Raw genomic sequence first — 22,246 nt, forward strand, 5'->3', positions numbered from 1 at the left:
AATTGTCACTTAACAACTGCAATACCTCATGTATGCTCTGCCAATGAGACTCCAGATCCGGCGAATAAATCAAAATGTCATCCAAATACACCACCACATTCTTACCAATCAACGGTCTTAGGATGTCATTAATAAGGTTCTGAAAAAACGCTGGTGCATTGGTAAGACCAAAAGGCATAACCAGATTCTCAAAATGACCCACCGGAGTGTTAAAAGCAGTTTTCCATTCATCACCTTCCTTCATAGGTAACAAATTGTATGCCCCCTGGAGATCAATTTTAGAGAACCACTTGGCCCCCACTAACTGGTTGAACAAGTCAGGAATTAATGGCAGTGGGTAGGAATTGCGTACGGTAATTTTATTAATTTCGCGAAAGTCCAGACATGGACGTAAACCGCCGTCCTTTTTTTTTACAAAAAAAAAATCAAACAGCCACAGGAGACTTAGAAGGTCTAATGTGACCGGCGGCCAAGCTTGTCTGTATGTATTCCTCCAAGGCCTTTCTCTCAGGGATAGTCAGATTAAATAAGCGACTCTTGGGAACAGTAGCTCCAGGAACAAACTCAATGGTGCAATCATAGTCCCTATGAGGAGGCAAAACTTGCGACTCCTCCTCAGAAAAAACCTTCCAAAAATCCTGAATAGATACAGGTAATTCCCCTCTTTCCACAGCAGCAATGCGACCGTTACAACATTTATCATGACACTTAGGACTCCAAGACTTAATTTCATGGGTAGACCAGTCCAGTACAGGATTGTGCAATTTTAACCAAGGTAACCCCAAAACCACTGGAGAAGACAAATTATTTAATACTGCCAAATCCAAATTCTCTTGGTGAATACCATTAATGGTGAGGGGAAATTCAAAAACCTTGTGAGTAATACATTTCAAGGGGGAGCCATCAACAGCAACCACAGAAATAGGAGATGACAAAAGTTTGGATTCTAATTTAAATTTTTCCAAAAATCCCTTATCAATCACATTGAGTGTAGAACTACAATCCACAAATACCCGAAATTCAATCAACTCCTCCTGGAATGAGGTGCTTCCAGAAAGAAATACTCGTTTTGATTTTAAACAAGCTATACGGGCTTAACTGACCTTTTTTTTTTCCTTTGTTCAAGCGAAGCACACAGTTCTTAATAAAGTGGTCAGATTTACCGCAATAAAAACATAATCCCTTAGCAAACCTGCGGTCTTTTTCCTGAGAGTGGGGTGACATCGCCCCAATCTCCATCGGTTCTCCACCTTCCGAGCAGACCCTCTGAAAACTAGGAGCTGCCATAGCAGTAGATTTCTCTTCATTAATCCTAGCACGCAGTCTCCTGTCCACATGTATAGCTAATTGCATTGCCTCCTGCAAGGTTCCAGGTTTTGGGAAGGCAATCAGCAGATCCTTAACCCTTTCACCTAGACCAACAAGAAACAGACATTTTAATGCTGAGTCATTCCATTCCACTTCGGCCGACCATCTTCTGAAGTATGTACAATAATTTTCCACATCACCTGATCCCTGATTCAAACATCTTAATTCCATTTCAGCAGATGAGACTCGATCAGGATCATCATACAACAACCCCATAGCAGAAAAAAAAATCTTTCACAGATCTAAAACACGGATCATTAGGTTGTAGAGAAAAGGCCCATCCCTGTGGCTCTTTGCGCAAAAGTGACATTATAAACCCAATGCGCTGTGATTCATTCCCCGAGGATCTGGGTCTTAAACGAAAATATAATAAACAAGCGTTTTTAAAGGAAAAAAAATCTTGCTGTTTACCATAAAAAAAATCTGGCAGTCCTACCTTCGGTTCGACAAAATGCGCTCCAGGACAGCTACTCGCGTGTTGCTGGAGCTCTGCCACCTCCAAAGACAGTCCCTGCAGGCGTTGAGCCAACTCCTGAACCGACACCATGCTGATATCTGGATTACTTTCCTTAGAGTGTTTTATTTTGGGCTGGACTTACTGTTATGAACTGCTACAAGCACTAAGGAAAGATAGGAAAACTGTCCCTACAATAGGACTAAGCTGATTCCCTACGATGCAGCGGCGGACCTGTTCCTTGTGAACAGACCCGCCTAAGTCCTCGGCTAGTCTGAACGCAGACCTATAGATATAAGGGAGGGGTCCCTACAAGACCTAAGGACTGGGATATAGTTGGACACCTCCTAACAGAAATTGTAGCAGAGTAAAGACAAACAAACAAAAAGTACTAGTGGTCCAAAGACCAAGCAAACTACAGAGTTAGGTACAAGGCACCTGGCTAGCTTAAGAGTAAATGTAACACTGAAGTCCAGCAAGGCCAGAAGGGCGGAGCTGGATTATATAGGCAGAAAGTCATGTGACCAACAAAATAGAAAAAGAACTAACAGGAGGGTTCTAACAGATACAGAGGACTTGGTCAGAGGAGGAGAGTCTGGAGTCTTCCAACATGTGGGAGCTAAGAGCAGTAGAGAAGGCACTAATCAGCTTCTTTACCCCTTCTACGAGGACATCACATAAAAATTCTGTCCGACAACCAGATCACGGTGGCATATGTAAACCACCAGGGGGGAACTCGCTCGAAATCACTAATGCAGATTGCGAAGAGGATATTTTCTCTAGTGGAAGGAAAGGTTCTCTCTTTAAAGGCCCTTCATATCAGAGGAGAGGATAACACGAAGGCAGACTTTCTAAGTCGCAGGCCATTATTGCAGGGAGAATGGACTCTAAATCACTCAGTCTTCCGCCAGCTAGTGGCCATGTGGAGGTCTCCAGAGGTCGACCTGTTTGCAACCCGTCAGAACAGCAAGTTAAAAAAGTTCTGCTCACTGAATCCCACGGAAAACCCTTTAGTAGTAGACCCCTTCCAGTGCAGATGGGATTTCAGTCTGGCCTATGCCTTTCCCCCAACGTGCCTAATTCCAGCAGTGTTGAGGAAGATCCGGGAGGATCAGGCTCGTGTGGTCCTCATAGCCCCCTTCTGGCCCAAGAGACCATGGTTCTTTTGGCTAAGGAGCATGTCAGTCACGAACCCCTGGATTCTTCCAGAGATTCCCGACCTTCTTGCTCAAGGTCCTATATTCCATCCTCATGTGAAAGGATTGCACTTAGCGGCCTGGAACTTGAGAGGTCGTTCCTAGAGGGTCGGGGTTTCTCATCGAATCTAGTTACTGCTCTTCTAGGTAGTAGGAAACCAATCACTACTAAAATCTACAGTAGAGTCTGGAAGAAGTTCTTGTCATCTCAGGGATTCTCCCTGGGGGGAGGGGGGTTCCCATAACAGCCATTTTGGAATTTCTTCAAAAAGTGCTGGAGAAAGGCCTAGCGGTTAGCACCACAAAAGTCCAAATCTCTGCCTTAGGGGCCTTGTATAATTATAATCTGGCCGGTAACAGATGGATTTCCAGGTACGTGAAGGCATGCAGTAGAGCCAATCCTGCCCCTATAATAAGGGTCCCTTCTTGGGATTTAAACTTAGTGCTAAACGCGTTAACAGGTTCTCCCTTTGAGCCCCTTAGCTCAGGGTCCATAAAATCACTCACCCTAAAAACAATACTCCTGGTGGCCTTAACATCAGCACGGAGGGTTAGTGAGTTACAGGCTTTGTCTGCAGATCCACCTTTTACCTTAGTGCTAGACAATAGGGTAGTTTTGAGACCAGACCCTGCTTTCTTTCCTAAAATTGTTTCTAAATTTCATATGTCTCAGGAGATAGCCCTACCTTCCTTCTGTCCTGAACCAAAAAATAGCAAGGAGGAAAGATTTCATACCCTGGATGTCAGGAGATGCCTTATATATTATTTAGCATCCACAAGCTCATGGAGGAAGGATAGGGCCCTATTTGTCTCCTTTCAGGGCTCCCGAAAGGGATCAAAGGTCTCAAAAGGCACTCTATCAAGGTGGATCCGGGAAGCCATCACGATGGCCTATACGGGATCAGGCAGAGATCCTCCTAAGAATCTGAAGGCCCACTCTACACGGGGCATGGCTGCTTCCTGGGCAGAAAGAGCGGACGTGCCCATTGAGCAAATATGTAAGGCGGCTACGTGGTCATCTCCGTCCACTTTCTATAATCACTATAGACTTGACCTTTCTGCCTCCTCTGATCTCACATTTGGGAGAAGGGTTCTGCAGGCCATGGTCCCTCCCTTACATACTTAGTTCTCTGTAATTCTCTCGTTGTGCCGTCATGGGTGACAGAAAAACATGTATATTACTTACCGGTATTGTATTTTTTCGGAACCCATGACGGCACCTTTACATTCCCTCCCTATTACTATGGTGTTCACCTTCCGGTTGGTGGGTGTTTAGGATTCACATGGGTGAAGTTCGTTTATCGTTAATAAAATGATGTGCTCTAACCGGAGAGTCTTCTCATGCTCTGTAATCCACTGATGCAGAGAGAGGCGCCGCCCTTTTTATCTTGAAGGTTTCCTGTTCTTGAAGGGCGGATCCTCTCTCTCGTGCCGTCGTGGGTTCCGAAAAAACACATTACCGGTAAGTAATATACGTGTTTTGCATACATTTTAATGCCAAGTTACCTGTATAAGTATGTTGCAGATGAATTTTTGGAGAATTTGCATGCCTTTGAATCGAACCCAAAATCAAATGATCAAAGAACATTAACTCACACAGCATTAAACATTATTCTGCCTTGATCTGCAGAAATTTCTTGGTATCTTATGAAATAACGATCAAAACGAATAATCATAAGCCCTGGAGTTTTATTTCTTCTGGCGCTCCCTGTTATTTCTTTGTTTTGCTACATATAATATGTATATATCTATATATATATATATATATATATATATAGATCCATCTATCTATCTATCTATCTATCTATGTACATATATATATATATATATATATATATATATATATATATATATATATATATATATATACACTGCTCAAAAAAATAAAGGAAACACTCAAATAACACATCCTAGATCTGAATGAATGAAACACATTCACATCACACAAAAATCATCAATGGAAATCAAATTTATTAACCAATGGAGTCACCCCCAAAATTAAAGTGGAAAAACACACTACAGGCTGATCCAACTTTGATGTAATGTCCTTAAAACAAGTCAAAATGAGGCTCAGTATTGTGTGTGGCCTCCACGTGCCTGTATGACCTCCCTACAACGCCTGGGCATGCTCCTGATGAGGTTGCGGATGGTCTCCTCCCAGACCTGCACTAAAGCATCCGCCAACTCCTGGACAGTCTGTGGTGCAACATGACGTTGGTGGATGGAGCGAGACATGATGGCCCAGATGTGCTCAATCGGATTCAGGTCTGGGAACCGGCCGGGTCAGTCCATAGCTTCAATGCCTTCATCTTGCAAGAACTGCTGGCACACTCCAGCCACATGAGGTATGGCATTGTCCTGCATTAGGAGGAACCAAGGGCCAACCGCACCAGCATATGGTCTCACAAGGGGCCTGAGGATCTCATCTCGGTACCTAATGGCAGTCAGGCTACCTCTGGCGAGCACATGGAGGGCTGTGCGGCCCTCCAAAGAAATGCCACCCCACACCATTACTGACCCACTGCCAAACCGGTCATGCTGAAGGATGTTGCAGGCAGCAGATCACTCTCCGCGGCGTCTCCAGACTCTGTCACGTCTGTCACATGTGCTCAGTGTGAACCTGCTTTCAGCTGTGAAGAGCACAGAGCTTTGCCAGTCCTGGTGTTCTGTGGCAAATGCCAAACGTCATGCACGGTGTTGGGCTGTGAGCACAACCCCCATCTGTGGACGTCGGGCCCTCATACCACCCTCCATGGAGTTGGTTTCTAACCATTTGTGTAGACACATGCACATTTGTGGCCTGCTAGAGGTCATTTTGCAGGGCTCTGGCAGTGCTCCTCCTGTTCCTCCTTGCACAAAGGCGGATGTAGCGGTCCTGCTGCTGGGTCGTTGCCCTCCTACGGCCCCCTCCACGTCTCCTGGTGTACTGGCCTGTCTCCTGGTAGCGCCTCCAGCCTCTGGACACTATGCTGACAGACACCGCAAACCTTCTTGCCACAGCTCGCATTAATGTACCATCCTGGTTGAGCTGCACTGCCTGAGCAACTTCTGTGGGTAGTAGAGTCCGTCTCATGCTACCACGAGTGTGAAAGTACAACCAACATTCAAAAGTGACCAAAACATCAGCCAGAAAGCTTTGGTACTGAGAAGTGGTCTGTGGTCCCCACCTGCAGAACCACTCCTTTATTGAGGGTGTCTTGATAATTGCCAATAATTTCCATCTATTGTCTATTCCATTTGCACAACAGCATGTGAAATTGATTGTCAATCAGTGTTGCTTCCTAAGTGGACAGTTTGATTTCACAGAAGTTTGATTTACTTGGAGTTATATTCTGTTGTTTAAGTGTTCCCTTTATTTTTTTGAGCAGTGTATATATATATATAATATGTATATATGTATGTGTGCATGTGTGGCATGCACACTACATGTTTTTGGACATACTCTGCATGTTATTGTATGGCACTTTTTTCACATTTCTGTACTAGTGGCAATGCCCCTTTGAAATATATGTGTTTTGTATGCCATATGGAAGTGTCCTTGGAAGACCAGCCAATAAACAGCATGGCTGATAATTTCACAAATGTGAAGTGAGGTGTGGGTGAGGGAAAAATGTGCTTAAAAATCTTTCTAAGGCTGTGTGCCCACAATGCGTTTTTTAAGCGTTTCCGCAGCGGTAAAAACGCTGCAGAAACGCTTAAAAAACGCATGGTAGAAGGCCTGCCATGTTCCCCAATGATAATCCGCATATGCTGTGCACATGCTGCGGAAATTTCCGCTGCGGAAAAAAACGCGGCACTACCAATTATTTTGCAGAAGCGCTGCGTTTTCGCCGCCATTGACTTGCATTAGAACGCATGTATTCCGCTTCACTAGATAACCACATGCGGAATACATGCGTTCAATGTGCGGATGGTACCCAGGTGTGGAGGACAGGAGATTCTCCTCCAGACCCGGGTACCATAGAAAACTGTAAAAAAAAAAGAATAAAATAAAAAATAAATGTTATACTTACCTTGTGATGAACCCCGCTGCGCTCGTCCTCTCATGCCGGCAGATCGCGATGGACCAGCGATGTCGTCATAGTCATGTGACGGGTCACGCGATGCTGACGTCGGCAGGTCCTTCAGTGTACCGCGATGTGCCGGCAGCCAAGACGGATTGAAGCAAGACTGCGGGGGCCATCGGAAGGTCAGTATAGATTTATTTTTTATTTTTAAACATTCTTTCGGTCACACTATATAAATCCATGCTGGCTGCATGGATTTATATAGTGTGACCAAGTTGACAAGCACTTTCCAAGTGATGCTAAAATCGCTTGGAAAGCGCTTGTGAACCCGCATGCGGAAATGCATGTGAAGAACGCTTCACTTCCGCTTTTCCCTGTCAGGAAAAACGCATGTACAATTCGCATGTACAATCCGCATGTATAATCCGCATGTACAATCCGCATGTGTTTTTTCTGCCAGGGAGATGCAGAAACACTCAGGAAAAAATCCAGAGCATTTCTGCATTGTGGGCACTTAGCCTAAGGCATTGTTTCCCAACTCACTGTTCCCCCAACCACAAGGCAGCAGCGACAGTCTTTGTGGTGGTTTTCTTGTAACCTCCTAAGTGAGCGATACCTTTTCTCCTTCTAATAGAGTCACCTTACTGCGTGCACTTTTCCATTTACAGCATCTCCTGGATAATACATTGTGAAATTTAGGATTAACTCTACAAGAAAAATGATACAATTAATTTACAAAGTTGTCTAAAGGAATATTCCAGGCTACAATAATTATCACCTATATACAGTAGTCGATAGAGGATAATTGTTAGATTTGTGATCCTCCACTAATTGCCTGGACTCATGTCCCCCATTCTCCACTGGTTCTTCCCTACATGTAAGGCCACTCTCACATGTTCAGTATTTGGTCAGTATTTTACTTCAGTATTTGTAAGCCAAAATCAGGATTGGGTGATAAATATTGAAGTGGTGATGTGTTTCTATTATACTTTTCCTCTGGTTGTTCCACTCCTGCTTTTGGCTTACAAATACTGATGTAAAATACTGACCAAATACTGAACGTGTGAACATGGCCTTATACTGAGGTCATGAGAAGTTAGTGTCCATGGTGGTGATAATGATAGTCAAGCTCTGCGCTATGCTACATTCATCAGTGCCACTGATTTAACAAATATCACCTATCCAGTAAAAGAGGAACATTTTTTGTAGACTTCCTAAAATATTATTTCATATTTCCAAGGCTCAGTTTTTTTTCTATTTTTGCTTTGTTGTCATAATGTACAGTGTTTTTTATGTTTTGAAGATCGTTTCTGTTTCATATGTTTTTATTATTTCATTTTATCGGTACCTGTTCCCTTTTGTTACATATATTAATGGTTCTTGTCTGCTTGTGATTTCTTCCAGTTTCCTGCTGTCAATCATCCTCAGTCTTTGGAAAGACGATACTTGGGTATCATAAGTAGTGTTTTACTTGACCTCATGAAGGTAAGAGCATGTACTATACCATGTAGAAATTCTGAGAAACCTGCACATTTACTAGTATATGAAACTAATGTATGCAGCTTATATTGTAACTTCACTTTTTAAACTTTTTAGCTTGATGCTAGACTTGTCTAAATGCTAAAGATACTAAAATCTATAGTAATATGCATACATTATATATAGAGCTAGATACATAGACAGACACAAGTATATAACTAGACATATTGATAGATATTTATGTACACAGCATATGTTGTACTGCTAAAGGTTACTTTTCTGCCTTTTATAGCAGGACTGTGTACTTTTAGCTTTTTACAAATTGTCTGCTATGTAAAAGTGAATATGACATATAATATATCATTAGGAAATGAAAAGATATAAAAAATTCATGAGCAGACAGAAATGTAGTTAATGAGAGTCTCAGCAGGTAACCCTACACCTTTCCCAGCTGTGATTTGTATGGCTGATTCGTTTTTGTGTCTTAAAGAGGGAAGTATGGCTTAAACTGGCCAAAGACATGTCATTTAGGTTAGTGTTACTCTGGTCATGTGTCATGAAGATCACAATGTCGCAATGTGACATGTCGTCTAATGACTTTCAATATGATCGTGTGGCAGCTTATGACATATTACAACGGTCATGCCACAAAAAAAATATTTTCATTTTACAGATAAATCTCAACTTTAACTAGTTTCATGACTCCAAGCTGCGAATAAATGGAACAAATATTTTGTTTGCTTGACTTCCCTGAGACTTGATGTCGTTCGATCAGAGACGTCATGTCCCACCTTGAGCAAAACATTCAATCGATTTTTTTCATAACATCTGATTGGTCGTTAGAGGAGTATGCTCATCCCAGAAGTTCGTAGCTGTGATGGGGATTCCTATTTATATGTAGTGACCAGAGATGGTTGGGAATATGGAAATAACTAAGCGGGCTGTGTTACGCTATTTCTGTAACTTCCATAGAGTTACTTTTCCTAGCTCGAATTCACATGGTAAAAGTTACAAAAGTCGTGTTTTGCGGATCAATTATTGTAGTTGTATCCATAATCCTAACCTCCTCTGGCCATTACATCTACACAAGTAATTCATAAATTACTAGTATGAGAAAAAGCTTTACTTGGGATTTTATGATTTTATTTTACGACTGGAAGAACACAGTATCTATCCCTAAAAAGCCTTACTTATTGATACAAGGGCAGGTTAAATAGTTCCAGTAAGATAAAGACAAGCCACCATGTTATATTAAAAGGAATCTGTCACCATCTGAGCGCAGCATAATGTAGGGGCAGATACCCTGATTTCAATAATGTATCACTTAAGGAGCTGTTTGCTGTAGTTTTGATAAAATCCTTGTTTTATTTGGTGCAGATCTACCAGCTCTCAAACTGCTGAGCTATGTATAACCCCGCCCACACCTCTGATTGGCTGCTTTCTGTATATGAACATTGAAAGCTGCCAATCAGTGATGGGGGCGGGTTTATACAAAACTCACAAATATGGAGGACTACATGGTAGTCCTGCTGATAAAACAGTGATTTTATCAAAACTACAGCATGCAGCCTGGTAAGTGACACATTGCTGGAATCAGGGTCTCAGTCTCCACATTATGCTGCTCTCAGATTGGGTGACAAAAAACTGTTGTCAGATTCCCTTTGAAGGTATGAGGTCTAAGGGGTAAAGTTTCTTCTTGTGGAGAGTGCCACGTCAGTATCAGAAGACATATAAGCCACGCAATGCTCCTCCGAATATTAATGATATTGCATAAGTACAAAATGCTAATAAACATTCCCTTTTACACCATTTTGCAGGGGGTGGTTGCTTATTATTATAGTTTCATGAATTTTTATAGAAGCAAAGATTCTACAAATATTACTAGTGACACGGTTACGTCTAGTCCTCCATGGTCATTAGCTGCCTATTGGTCCCATCATAATATTATATTAGACAAAGTGCTGACTTCTAATTTTCTTTGAAAATCATAAGGCCAGACTGTATTCTACAAAAATGATTGTGGCAATGACTTCTGAATGGTAGATGTACAAGGGTTTTTTTCCCCTGTCAGCCCCCATCTGGCTTCTCCGTATTTTAGTAGGAACAGGTTTCCAACCTTCCTTTGTATCAGTAAACATGGCCTTTTTCTTTTATATTACTGCACTTTTCACTCCAATTTTAGTGATTTCAAAAAAATCCTCCACTATGTCTAAAGAATAATTCCTCATTTACCAAAATTGTCTAAAAGAATAGTCTGCTTTATTATTCATAGCAACCATTTAGTGTTCAGCTTTCATTTCTTAAACTGCTCTGGTAAAATGAAAGTTGTACTGTAATTGGTTGTGTAAGTAGTAAAAACATTTTACCTTTCATAGTTTTGATAAATCTTCCCCAAATTAGCTGTCAATTGGTTATTTGTCAGAGAGAAAGCACCATTCAATGGCCATTAGGCAGCAAAATAGTTGAAACAGATGTTGTAAATTAGACCTATAAAGCTTGGTAATAATGACTAGAAAGTAGCTGTTAAAGGGGTTGTCTGGTAGTAGAATATCGATGACCTATCCCCAGTTTAGGTCATCAATATCAGACCCATGGGGATCTGACACACAGCACTCCCATCGATCAGCATTGCCTGATGTAAACATTTTGAGCGGAGCTGAAAAGCTTTTGCTGTACTGCACAACAGCTTGTATCCAAAACCTCCTATTCTTTTGAATAGCAGCTGTTCTGCAGTACCCAGCAGCAGCTGCAACACATTGAATGGAGCTGTACTTTGCAGCTCTGCTCAGTGTTTACACGCAGTCGCAGGTAGAGTTGATAACAGCGAATCAGTCGCAGGGCCAAGTGTCAGACGCAAACCTGATCTGATATTGATGACCATTAATGTTCTGTTACTAAAACAACACCATTAATTGTTGTCGATGTCTTAGAAAACCCTGTTGAAATGATCCCCTAAATCTTAATCTTTGGTTTGTTAAAAAATTTTGATGCGTGGGCGCAGCCATGTCACGTCTTGCCCTGGCTCCTCCACAGCTCTGCCAATTTGGCGTTGCTGCTTAAAGCCAAAAATCACAAAATTTTTATGATACTCCACATTGCACAACAATTTTATGACTATTTAAAGTGTTTTATGCCATATTTCTGGCATAGATACTTTGATGTATCGGCCCCCATGTGCCCATCTTCAGTAACCAAGGACAGCATTGCTCAGCTGAACACTTCTGTCCCTTCATATCAGCAATTGATGGAGGTCTCAGTATACATACCAGACTAAAACTTGACTTGTCACAAGTTTTTTTTTTGAAACGGCAGTACTTCTTTAATTGCTCCCTCAATCGATGTTTCCTCTTTACACATGCCCCGTTTTATTTCTTAGTCTTTTGTCTTCATTATTCTAAATGAAACTTTGTTTTATCCAGAACTTATTGAAGCTAAATCCATCTGATAGATATTTGACCGAACAGTGCTTAAACCACCCAGCATTTCAGACTCAAAGACTCTTGGATCGTGGTGGGAGCTCTCCTTCAAGATCATCCAAGAGAAAAACTCATCACTCAGACAGTAACTCATCAAGCAGGTCATTGTCTCTTTAAGTAAAATGTCATTATTTTTTCCAAAGTAAAAACAATTGGTGTAAAACTTTGAAGATTTCATCAAAATTTCTAAAACAAGACAATAATATGGTTCACTTACGTAATATTTGAACTAATCTAAAAAATGTTGGGCCTCAGAAAGATAGCATCGTTGGCGCTTTTGTTTATTATAAAAAGCCATTATCTTTAGAAACAATTGGATATGTACCAACCGTGAACCATTAGGTCATTATCCTACTTTAGGACCCATTTTGTTAAACTCAAAATAGTTTTCTTAAACTTGGGAGAACATTAAGGAGTTGTCTGGTCTAAATTAATAAGTCTGCAGTCACTCTGTGTGACTACAGATTCATGAATACCTCCAGCGCACGCATCGTGTGCCGCGAGGAGTCGCTTGTTTCTGAGTCAGGAACGATGGTCATGTATGCATTATGCATACTCCTGAGAAGAACCAGTCTAGTGGGCGCAGCCTCGCTCCATACACTTATACTGTCTAGTGATGCGGCCATCCAGTGGGTGTGGTGTCTAGTGGGTGCAGCCTCACTCATTAGAAGTGTATGGAGCGAGGCCAAGCCCACTAGACGGGCTCTGGCCGGGAGCATTCATATCGAATACATCACCGCCATTCCCAGCTCAGAAACTGTCAAAACCTCACCGCGCACAGTGCAGGCACTGGGGAGATTCAGAAGTCTGCTATCACACAGAGTGACTTCAGACTTTTCATTTTAGACCAGACAACCCCTTTAAGCTCTAAAATGCTCTGATAATCCTCTAATTTTATTGGCCATGTAACATGTTCAAGGTCTCTCTTTTTTATGCCTTTCTTTAGCAATGGGGTCCTCCTTAGCCTTTGGCCATAGAGCAAGGTTTTGTTCCCCACATTTTGAAACTAATTTCGTAGAGTTCTCTAATCAATTATCCTCTTTATATTGTTTCCTGAATGAGTTTTGACTGTTCCATGAGTAGGAAACGTCTTAAAAGTGTTGTCTACTTCTAGGACAACTCCTTCTCGAGCTGAATGTTTGGGCCTGATAAAACAATAACACTTATACTCGCCTCTCAAGCCTGCGCTGTTTCAGCCGTGTTGGCACTCGCATTCCCGGGGCTCACATGCGGTTGTTATGACACATGAGCCCGGTACCTAACTACTATCCCCACCTTCAGACGTATACGTAATCAAGAGGGGGTGAGAGCTGCGGCTGGTCGGAGGTGAATAAAAGCGTTATTTTCATGGGGCCAACATTCAGATCGAGAAGGGGTTGTCCTAGTATTGGACAACCCCTTTAACATTTGAAATCATTGAAACCGGGATACTAAGAGTTTTGGTGATAGTCATGTACACTTTAGCCACCAATTGTAGGCTAATTAGTTCTGTGAGCATTGACACTCACAAGTTGATGATAGCTGAATCTAAATTATCTAACTTATTTCTTAATTTATCTAATTTATTCTTGCCATAAATCAAGTCCTGGCATGGATTTCAATTTTGTATTCTTTTCCTCTACCATGTTTTCATTTTGTAATTTTTGTATCTTGTGCTCTTCTGTATCAAACATATGAGTTAATGTAAATCCAGACAGTTCCACTAAACACTTTAATACAGGATATATTTTACATAGTGTACTTAATATTCAGGGATGTTAATATTGTTGTTTATGACTGAATTAGCATGTCTATCCCCTCCCCATAAATGCCATGATCAGATCATCATTTGTATCTAAAAAAAATGTATGGACAACAGCTTCTATGAATATGATGCAAGATAGACTTTCAGAATACTGTTTTCTAGGTTCTTATACTAGTAAATTACTCAAATTACTTGCAGAGGTTGTCCGTGACTCTTACATTAATGGCCTCTCATTAGGATAGGTCATCAATATCTGATTGGTGTGGGTGCGACACCAGAAACCCCCACCAATCACCTGTTTCCGGTGCCGGAGGCAGGTGAAAGTGCTCGGTTGCAGAGCTGCACAGCTCCATGAACTGTATAGTAGCCGCGGTTAGGTACTGCATATCCACCCCCAATAGATTAGAATAGAGGATGTGCAGTACCCAGCCACTGCCACTATACAGTTGATGAAGCTGTGCAGCTCCACAACTGAGCATTTGCGCCCAGCGCCGGCACCTTGCACATATGATCGGCGGGAATGTTGAGTGTCGCACCCCCACCAATCAGATATTGATGAACTATCCTAAGAATAGACCATCAATGTACAAGTCCTTGACAACCCAGTAAAAGGGGGTTTCCCACCCATTTTCTTAAAACTGCCCAAAGCAAGGTGATTGGGATCACTTCTTTAAATAATTTTTAAACAGTCTAAACTACCTCCTATACTTCCATCTTTATTTTTCAGTGATTTCCAATTATCTCTGTCCTCCTCTATGTTTTGAAAATAGGGGTGAACAGACTTTTTCAGGCATATTCTTAGATGTCTTACTGTAGTAAACTAGCAATTAGAGTGTATTAGGGTGATTTTTTTCTCTAAGTTACTCTGTGAATTTTATTCTTTAGGAAACCGTCTACTAAAAGTTCTCAGCCACATCACAGATCAAACAGTAAAGATGTGCAAAGTCTTTCTGTTGGACCAAAAAGAAGTGAAGAAACTCATCCACCAAATGAAACTTTCATCAATGGGAGTCATCCAGCAGGATCTCACAGTCCAACAGTCCACCCAAAAAAAAGCAACCAAAGTGGGTCTGGCAACAAGGATATGTCCAATAACAATTTGCCACACCTTCTTAGTCCAAAGGAAGCAAAGTCTAAGAATGAATTTGATTTTGGTACTGAGCCAAAGACCAGTGAAGGGCCAGGAACAAAATACATGAAATCAAGTTCACGTTCCCAGCACAATAGGCATTCATTCATGGAAGGAAAAACTGGCAGCTTACAGCCTGGAGAAAAGCATGCTCGACATAGTTACATTGATACCATTCCACAGTCTTCAAGGAAAAGCGGTTCTTACATGAACTATTCAAAAAGTCATGGTGTTCTGACAGATTCAAAGTCAGTGGGAAATCTTAGTGAGAGTAGAGGGCAAGGACTGGAGCCTAACAGTAGATATTTTCCATCTAGCTGTCATGACTTAAATTCTCCAACTAGCCCTGCTGGTCCTAGGCATGGTGACAATAGAGCTATGTTAAGCCCCTCTGGAAGGACTAATAGGAAAGAAGGATCTTTGGAGTCAAGGAGACCTACCACAAGACATTCCAGAACTATGGAGGAGCTGAAGCTTCCGGATCAGATGGATGGTAGTCATACTCACTCACTGTCAGCTCCTCATGAATCATTTTCATATGGCCTGGGTTACACTAGTCCTTTCTCCTCCCAGCAACGCCCTCACAGACACTCCATGTATGTGAGTCGGGACAGAGTGAGGGTTAAGGGAAATGACCCAGGACTAAGTGTTGGGCAAGGCATGGCATCTAGGGCCAACAGTCTACAGTTGCTATCTCCTCAGGTACAACATCGAACATTGACCAGATCTGTTGGTTCTTCGCGTGAAGATTGCACAGAAGATAATACTAGGGTTGGTTACATTTTCATGCATTTTTTAATTTCATTTTTTTTAGTTTGATTTCATAGTATATATTTACAATTTATCCACCGTTTTGCTTATCTGACTTCTTCTTACAATTGAGAATTGAAGCAAGTCCAAGTCAAAAAGATATGCAGGATCCTGATTCAGTGGCTATATTGGTAGTCTGTGGCCGCCAGACCTGAGTCCTGTGAACTTTCTGGCATCCCCAATGCTTCTTGTGATAAGTACTCCTGGGCAACATCATGCATACGACACGTCACAATGATTATGTCCCTCCGGGCCTATTTAAGAGAAGAGGCGACTGGGATGCCTGCAGGCAGGAGGCGGTTTGCAGGGCTCTGGTTAAGCTGCCGTTGACTACCAACATGGCCACTGCACCAGGATCCTACTTCTTTGCTCAACTCGAATATATATATTTACATACATTATATGGAGCGTGAATTTACCAGAAAAAAAATCGGTGATGAATCTTCAGCAAATTCTGCGAAGCTGACATGCAGATTTGTTGCAGATCTGTAGTGGAGTTCATTATTATGTATTGCAAAGGACAAAATCTTCTGTAAAAATCTGCAGTCTTAAAGGGGTATTTCCATCTCCAAGATCCTATCCCAATATGTAGTAGGTGTAATAATAATAATATTAGCAAATACCTCCAATTAGAAATGTAGTATAGTATTTTTAAATCGCTGTGTCTCTTTCCTCATGTGCAGGCATCGCAGGACCTTAGGTATCCATGGTTACGACCACTGGCAACTTGCTAACTAACTGTGACTTTATCAGTGGACGTAACCATGGATACCTAAGGTCCTGCGATGCCTGCACATGAGGAAAGAGACATAGTGAATCAGAAAAACTATACTACATTTCTAATTGGAGGTATTTGCTAATATTATTATTATTACACCCACTAGATATTGGGATAGGATCTTGGAGATGGGAATACACCTTTAAGTCACATTCTGGTCAATGTCAGTGCTGATTCCTCACAGATTGTTAGCTCCGTTTGTGAATGAAATTTGATAAAATCTCATCCACTTTGACGTTACTGTCAATTCAATCCCAGTGGATTATCTGTCCAAAAGACTTGTGTTCCATGTGAACATACTCTAAATTTATAGTTGTGCAGATATAAAAACAGACATTAAATTTCAGAAAACAGGTTTCTCGTATATATGGTCAGTATTGTACATCATAATGAAACTAATTTTTAATTAGTAATTCAGTAAATATGACAGTGACTTTAATGGTGCTCTGTAAGTAGTAAGGATTTGGTAGAGTTATATGTTCTCATTGGTTGCCTTCTTGGTCCATGTTATATTGGGTAGTGTATTGGTAAAAGCGGCATCAAGTGGATTTTTTTCTGATCCATTTATTAATGTGAATAAAGGTTCAGCGATTAACATTAGGATTACCACTGAAAAACAATAGAAGAAGAAAAATACTACCTATATATAGAGGTAATGATACCATAAAAGATCTACGGATACAGAATTCTGAATTTACCATTGTATCAGCTACAGAATAACCAGAAAACTACCCATCCACAATTAGGTAATTGAGCATACAGTAGATGGACATTTGGCTTTGTATTCTGATTTACCTCTGTCCATGTCACACACAAGAAAGTTTGTAATTAAAAACTCTATTATCTTCTGAATTGCCCATACAATGTTAATAATAAGAAGCCATAAAATGGACACACATGGGAATCAATTTTAGCGTTATTATTCGGACTACTGTGGTTCTTAGATCATAATTGGGATTCACTAGCACAGCAAAGGGGTCTAGTTGGTTATGTGGATTTCCTGGTGATATTTTCCCAATTTGTGGTTTCTGATTATCTCTTCCAGTGCGAGGCATGTAGGAGACTTACCAAAATTAGTTCACGGCAAAAGTAGAGTAATAGATCATAGCAATCAGATTCCACCTTTCAGTTTTCAGAGATCCATATTTAATTTTTTCTTTGTTCCGCTTTTAATAAAACTCTCCCAGTATTCAGACAGATTTTTGTATCCTAATATCACGTTATCAATCCTTCTTAACTGGATAAGATCAAGTGAAAAATCTTAAAGTTCCCCTTTTACATATCAGCTATTCGTCCTGCTATCGTTTTACCTTTTCTGAACAACATCGTCTTATTTTTAGGACATTGTTTTTCTTTCAACTCATTCATTTCCAGGGAGCATAATAATTTAATTTTAGGCTATAGCAAACTTTGCTGCCTCAAAACACCTCTATTATCTTGCACCACTGAGCATAATTTGTATTTCGGCGGAATTAGTTTATAATGGAGCTTTAGCCTAGTTTTTGATAATCATGCTTTTTGTACGCTCGGCTTCAATTGTGCCTTGCTTTGCCGTTCTATATTTGTTCCATTTGTAAGGCTGTTTCTTAAAACAGTAACAAATGTATTATGGTAATAAACAACACTCTTCGTGTTTGGTGTGCGAGCGAGTAGGTGTTAGTGTGTGGGTTGTGCAAATATTTTCCAATTTCTTGTACAACCTGAATACCTTTTTAACTATTCTCTTCCATAATGATAAACTACTTGGGATCGGTAAATAATTTATCTATTTATTTTACTCACTTTTATATCGCCATTAGTTCCACAGCTCTTTATAGACATCATCCCTATTAGGGCTCACAATCTACATTCCCTATCACTATGTCTTTGGAGTGTGGGAGGAAACCGGAGAACCCGGAGAAACCCACGCAAACACGGGGAGAATATACAAACTCCTTGCAGATGTTGTCCGTGGTAGGATTTGAACCCAGGACCCCAGTGCTAGGGTTTTGTCAAGATTGTTCTAACTTTCTAAGAAACTCCAGGGAGTATTCACTTTACAGGAATTTATATGAACTTTGAGATTGGCCAATTTAGGACATCTACAGTAAACAGGACGACTTTACGAGTGACTGATAGCCTATGTATTGGTCCATCAGGATTACAAATCATCAATTAAATGCTATTACTATGGTGTTTGGTTATCTCTGTATTTGCACTGTTCAAAGCAATAAAGTCTCCTGGTAAATATATTTGATTATAAAGCAAAATCCTAAATTTAGGTAAATATATTTGATTATAAAGCAAAATCCTAAATTTAGGTAATTTATTAGTAAAAGGGTTCTCTCGTGATGACAGCCCCTGTCTACATGACCTATTAGATTATATGGATATCATAAAATGTCCTCCGTTCTGAAGACCCCTATAAGCCAGAACTGAGAGCCATTGTGTACAAGTAGCTCTTATTCTGCCAGGATTGATCCGTCCTTGTATCGGATGGACAACCATAAATCTGAATTGCTTGACTGACTGGCCACGTTTCCCTGACAAGATTAGCTATTTGCTGGTATTGCCAGGAGCAAGATGCGGAGCAATCAGCTCTCATTTTGATAGGGGTTGTCGCTGATAAGATAATCCCTTCAAGATATATGGACAAATTTGGAAAACTGTGCATATTTATAAACTGCAAAAAGCCTCTTCAGAGAGGAAGCAGGCAGGAACTCTAGTGCCACCTATTGGATGTGGTAATCATAAAAGTCAATATGAACCCTTTAGTTCTCCTAACATGTGCCTTGTAATTAGGATCCTAATGATCAGTTCCATTCCCCATTTCAGTCTGGAATACCTCTAAAAGTTGCCTATGTAATCAGTGCCGTATGGTCCCATGGGTGGGTACAGACCAACATTAGCACCCGCTGAGAACTCGCTAATCCTACCCCTCTACCTTTGACTGATGGAGCTCAACAGACACTGAGGTTGGGCCTTATCCATTGAGTCGCTAAATGCTGATAAGCATTTAAGGAGGGTGGTGACTAAAGATCATTTGTAGTAGTATCTTAATTAGGAGATACATAATGTACTGACAGCAGAATAACAATGGGAAACTTGCGAAAGTATTTACTAATCTAGGATGTGCTAACTGGTACTGCTTAAAGAGGACCGGTCAGAGCCCCCAAATCTCAGTACCGCCCAGTACCAATTAGAAAGTTAATCAAGCATCTAATTTATGCCTCTGATTCCTGAGATGATAGTTAATCACAAAAATAAACCTTTATTGAACCTCATTAGCCGTATGGGCTCGACGCGGAGAGCATTTCGGCTTTACATGCTGTAATCACGTCCACCTGAACATGACTGACGTCCTCCTGACTTGATGTCACCCAAGATCAGGGGATGTGATTACAGCATGTAAAACCGAACTGCTCTCGATGTAGACGCCCACCCGGGCTAGTGAGCTTTATTAGTGAATGCCAAGAACAACATTAAAGGTTTCTTTTTAAGATAATAGCTATTTTTTTTCTTAATATCACATAGAGGCAAAATAAAAATCCCATAAAACTGCTAACAATGGTTAGAATCATGTTTGCCGTTAGTTATAAGACGATAACTCAATAGCCAAAACCACAATTAACAAAGTAGCTGACATTTTTTAATTTGTTGCATAAGTTTCATCCAAATGAGGCTTGAAGAAATGTATTCACATTGTGTGATAACAGTCCCATTATCTTGTATGGAAGGGATTTTTCCATCCCCAAATTTCTGCAATAAATTTGCTCTTCACCTATAAACCAAAATAAATTCACTCTCATAAATGCCAACGTACCCCATTGCTTTAAGGAAATCTGTTTTTCAGGACCTCTGCAACAGAAAGTGATGTTCTTACCAATGCCATAATTTGGTTGTCAAATAAAAGTGGTGTCCTGGGTAGTACAAAGCACAGCCGTATTCACAATTTGCTTGCTTTTATGTGCTTTGCTTATTTCCTGACCTTTATTCATAGTAATTGCTTATACAAAATGTACAGTAATGCTGTTTTCCATTCTTTACTGCTGGTTTTAACAAATTAAACACCATGCTAATGGTTTAAACATATTTCTCTTCTGTGCTAAAATTGCAAACCTCGTTACTAAAATGGTCTGTTTTTTGACAAGTGTTTTAACCATTGACTAAAGCCCAGTGTGTGTTGTGTGTCATTGTGCATACGTGTAATATGGTCTATATAAGCCTAACCTGTTTAGCAGGCAATATGTGTGCTGTCTTGCTTCACAAACTGTATGAACCATTTGTTTTATTTGCTGTTAGCAGGGTGACCCAGCTCCATCAGAAGGGATCATCCACTCAAGACCTCTAGCTAAAGAGTCCAACAGAGATGGCGCAGCTTCATTTCATTCACGACAAAAGTCTGAGGTCTGAATCACGTAAAAAAGGGATATTAACAACCAAACTAAAATTTAAGCAAATATGATTGAGTACCGTATATATGTGATTATCTCCAATTATCTGTATATACAGCAAATTAGATCCATAAATTCAGGCCTCAGTGCTTAACAATAATATCAACGAGAACTTTATCCTCAGTAATGTGCATTAAAGTGACTACAGTATATATTGATGATCATGGGTGAATCTTCAAAAGAAAAATGTAGGGTTGGCAGGAGCAGTTGACCGGTCAGACATTTGGCAATGTGCAAAGGTCCATCAGCTCCAGGCAAACCTTCTAACCTAGGCAGGAAACAGGAGCAGCAGAAGATGCACGTCCAAAGCAGACCCTAAAATGGATTTCGAGCTCCAAGTGCATTATATTTAAGGTGTTGTTAAACCCCATGATTTTTTTTTTTTAGAAACCGCTTACAGTAATCTAAAGTAACTAAAGGAGCAATACTCACCTAACCAACCCTCAGCTGCTTCTGTGTAGACATTTCCCTTTTCTCCACAAGTCTCCATCAATGATGTGTCCACCTACCATGTGACCTCCGCATCTGATCTTTACCTGCAATGGTGACGTTATTGGAGGGACATGTCACCGCTACAGCCAATGTTTAGCAGGGAATTGGTAAGGTTAAATGGGTAGTTCAGCCAATATATATTTTTGAAATATATTTAAAAATAAGAAAAATAACAAAGAAAAAAAAAGTGATGCTACTGCCAGGGCTTACCAGGTCCAAACGATCTCTACTTCTTGGACCCTCTTGACACCCAGGAAATGGCAGCTTCCCCAATCACTGGATGCAGTGACGCATCTCAGTTAGTGGTTGGCTGGGTAGGCTGTTTAGGAAGTTGAGACCAGGGAAAAGCAGGGACAAGAGAGGTCAATGGGGGATTAGGCAGGTGAATAAAACATTTTTTTATGCCATTAGGACCATTTAAAAAAAGATATGTGTATATATATATATAATATATATATATATATATATATATATATGCACACATACAGTACAGACCAAAAGTTTGGACACACCTTCTCATTTAAAGATTTTTCTGTATTTTCATGACTTTGAAAATTGTACATTCACACTGAAGGCATCAAAACTATGAATTAACACATGTGGAATTATATACTTAACAAAAAAGTGTGAGACAACTGAAAATATGTCTTATATTCTAGGTTCTTCAAAGTAGCCACCTTTTGCTTTGATGACTGCTTTGCACACTCTTGGTATTCTCTTGATGAGCTTCAAGAGGTAGTCTCCAGAAATGGTCTTCCAACTATCTTGAAGGAGTTCCCAGAGATGCTTAGCACTTGTTGGCCCTTTTGCCTTCACTCTGCGGTCCAGCTCACCCCAAACCATCTCGATTGGGTTCAAGTCTGGTGACTGTGGAGGCCAG

General features: G+C 40.7%; 1 protein-coding gene across 10 annotated transcripts in view; it reads left to right on the forward strand.

Annotated features, from left to right (window-relative positions):
- CDKL5 (cyclin dependent kinase like 5) overlaps positions 1-22,246 on the forward strand; it is a 407,568-nt gene that overhangs the window by 356,256 nt on the left and 29,066 nt on the right. For 7 of the 10 annotated variants that reach the window (XM_073667428.1, XM_073667416.1, XM_073667414.1 and 4 more), the window contains 4 exons: positions 8,430-8,510; positions 11,924-12,081; positions 14,610-15,624; positions 20,723-20,827. In XM_073667428.1, coding sequence (XP_073523529.1) covers positions 8,430-8,510; positions 11,924-12,081; positions 14,610-15,624; positions 20,723-20,827 — 1,359 coding nt within the window. The remainder of the gene's footprint in view (positions 1-8,429; positions 8,511-11,923; positions 12,082-14,609; positions 15,625-20,722; positions 20,828-22,246) is intronic. The other 3 variants (XM_073667418.1, XM_073667422.1, XM_073667419.1) reach the window with 2 other exon arrangements.

This window comes from Phyllobates terribilis, unplaced genomic scaffold, assembly GCF_046119375.1.
Source record: "Phyllobates terribilis strain yellow unplaced genomic scaffold, ASM4611937v1 Scaffold_2__4_contigs__length_985480577, whole genome shotgun sequence".
In the NCBI taxonomy this organism is placed as follows: Eukaryota; Metazoa; Chordata; class Amphibia; order Anura; family Dendrobatidae; genus Phyllobates; species Phyllobates terribilis.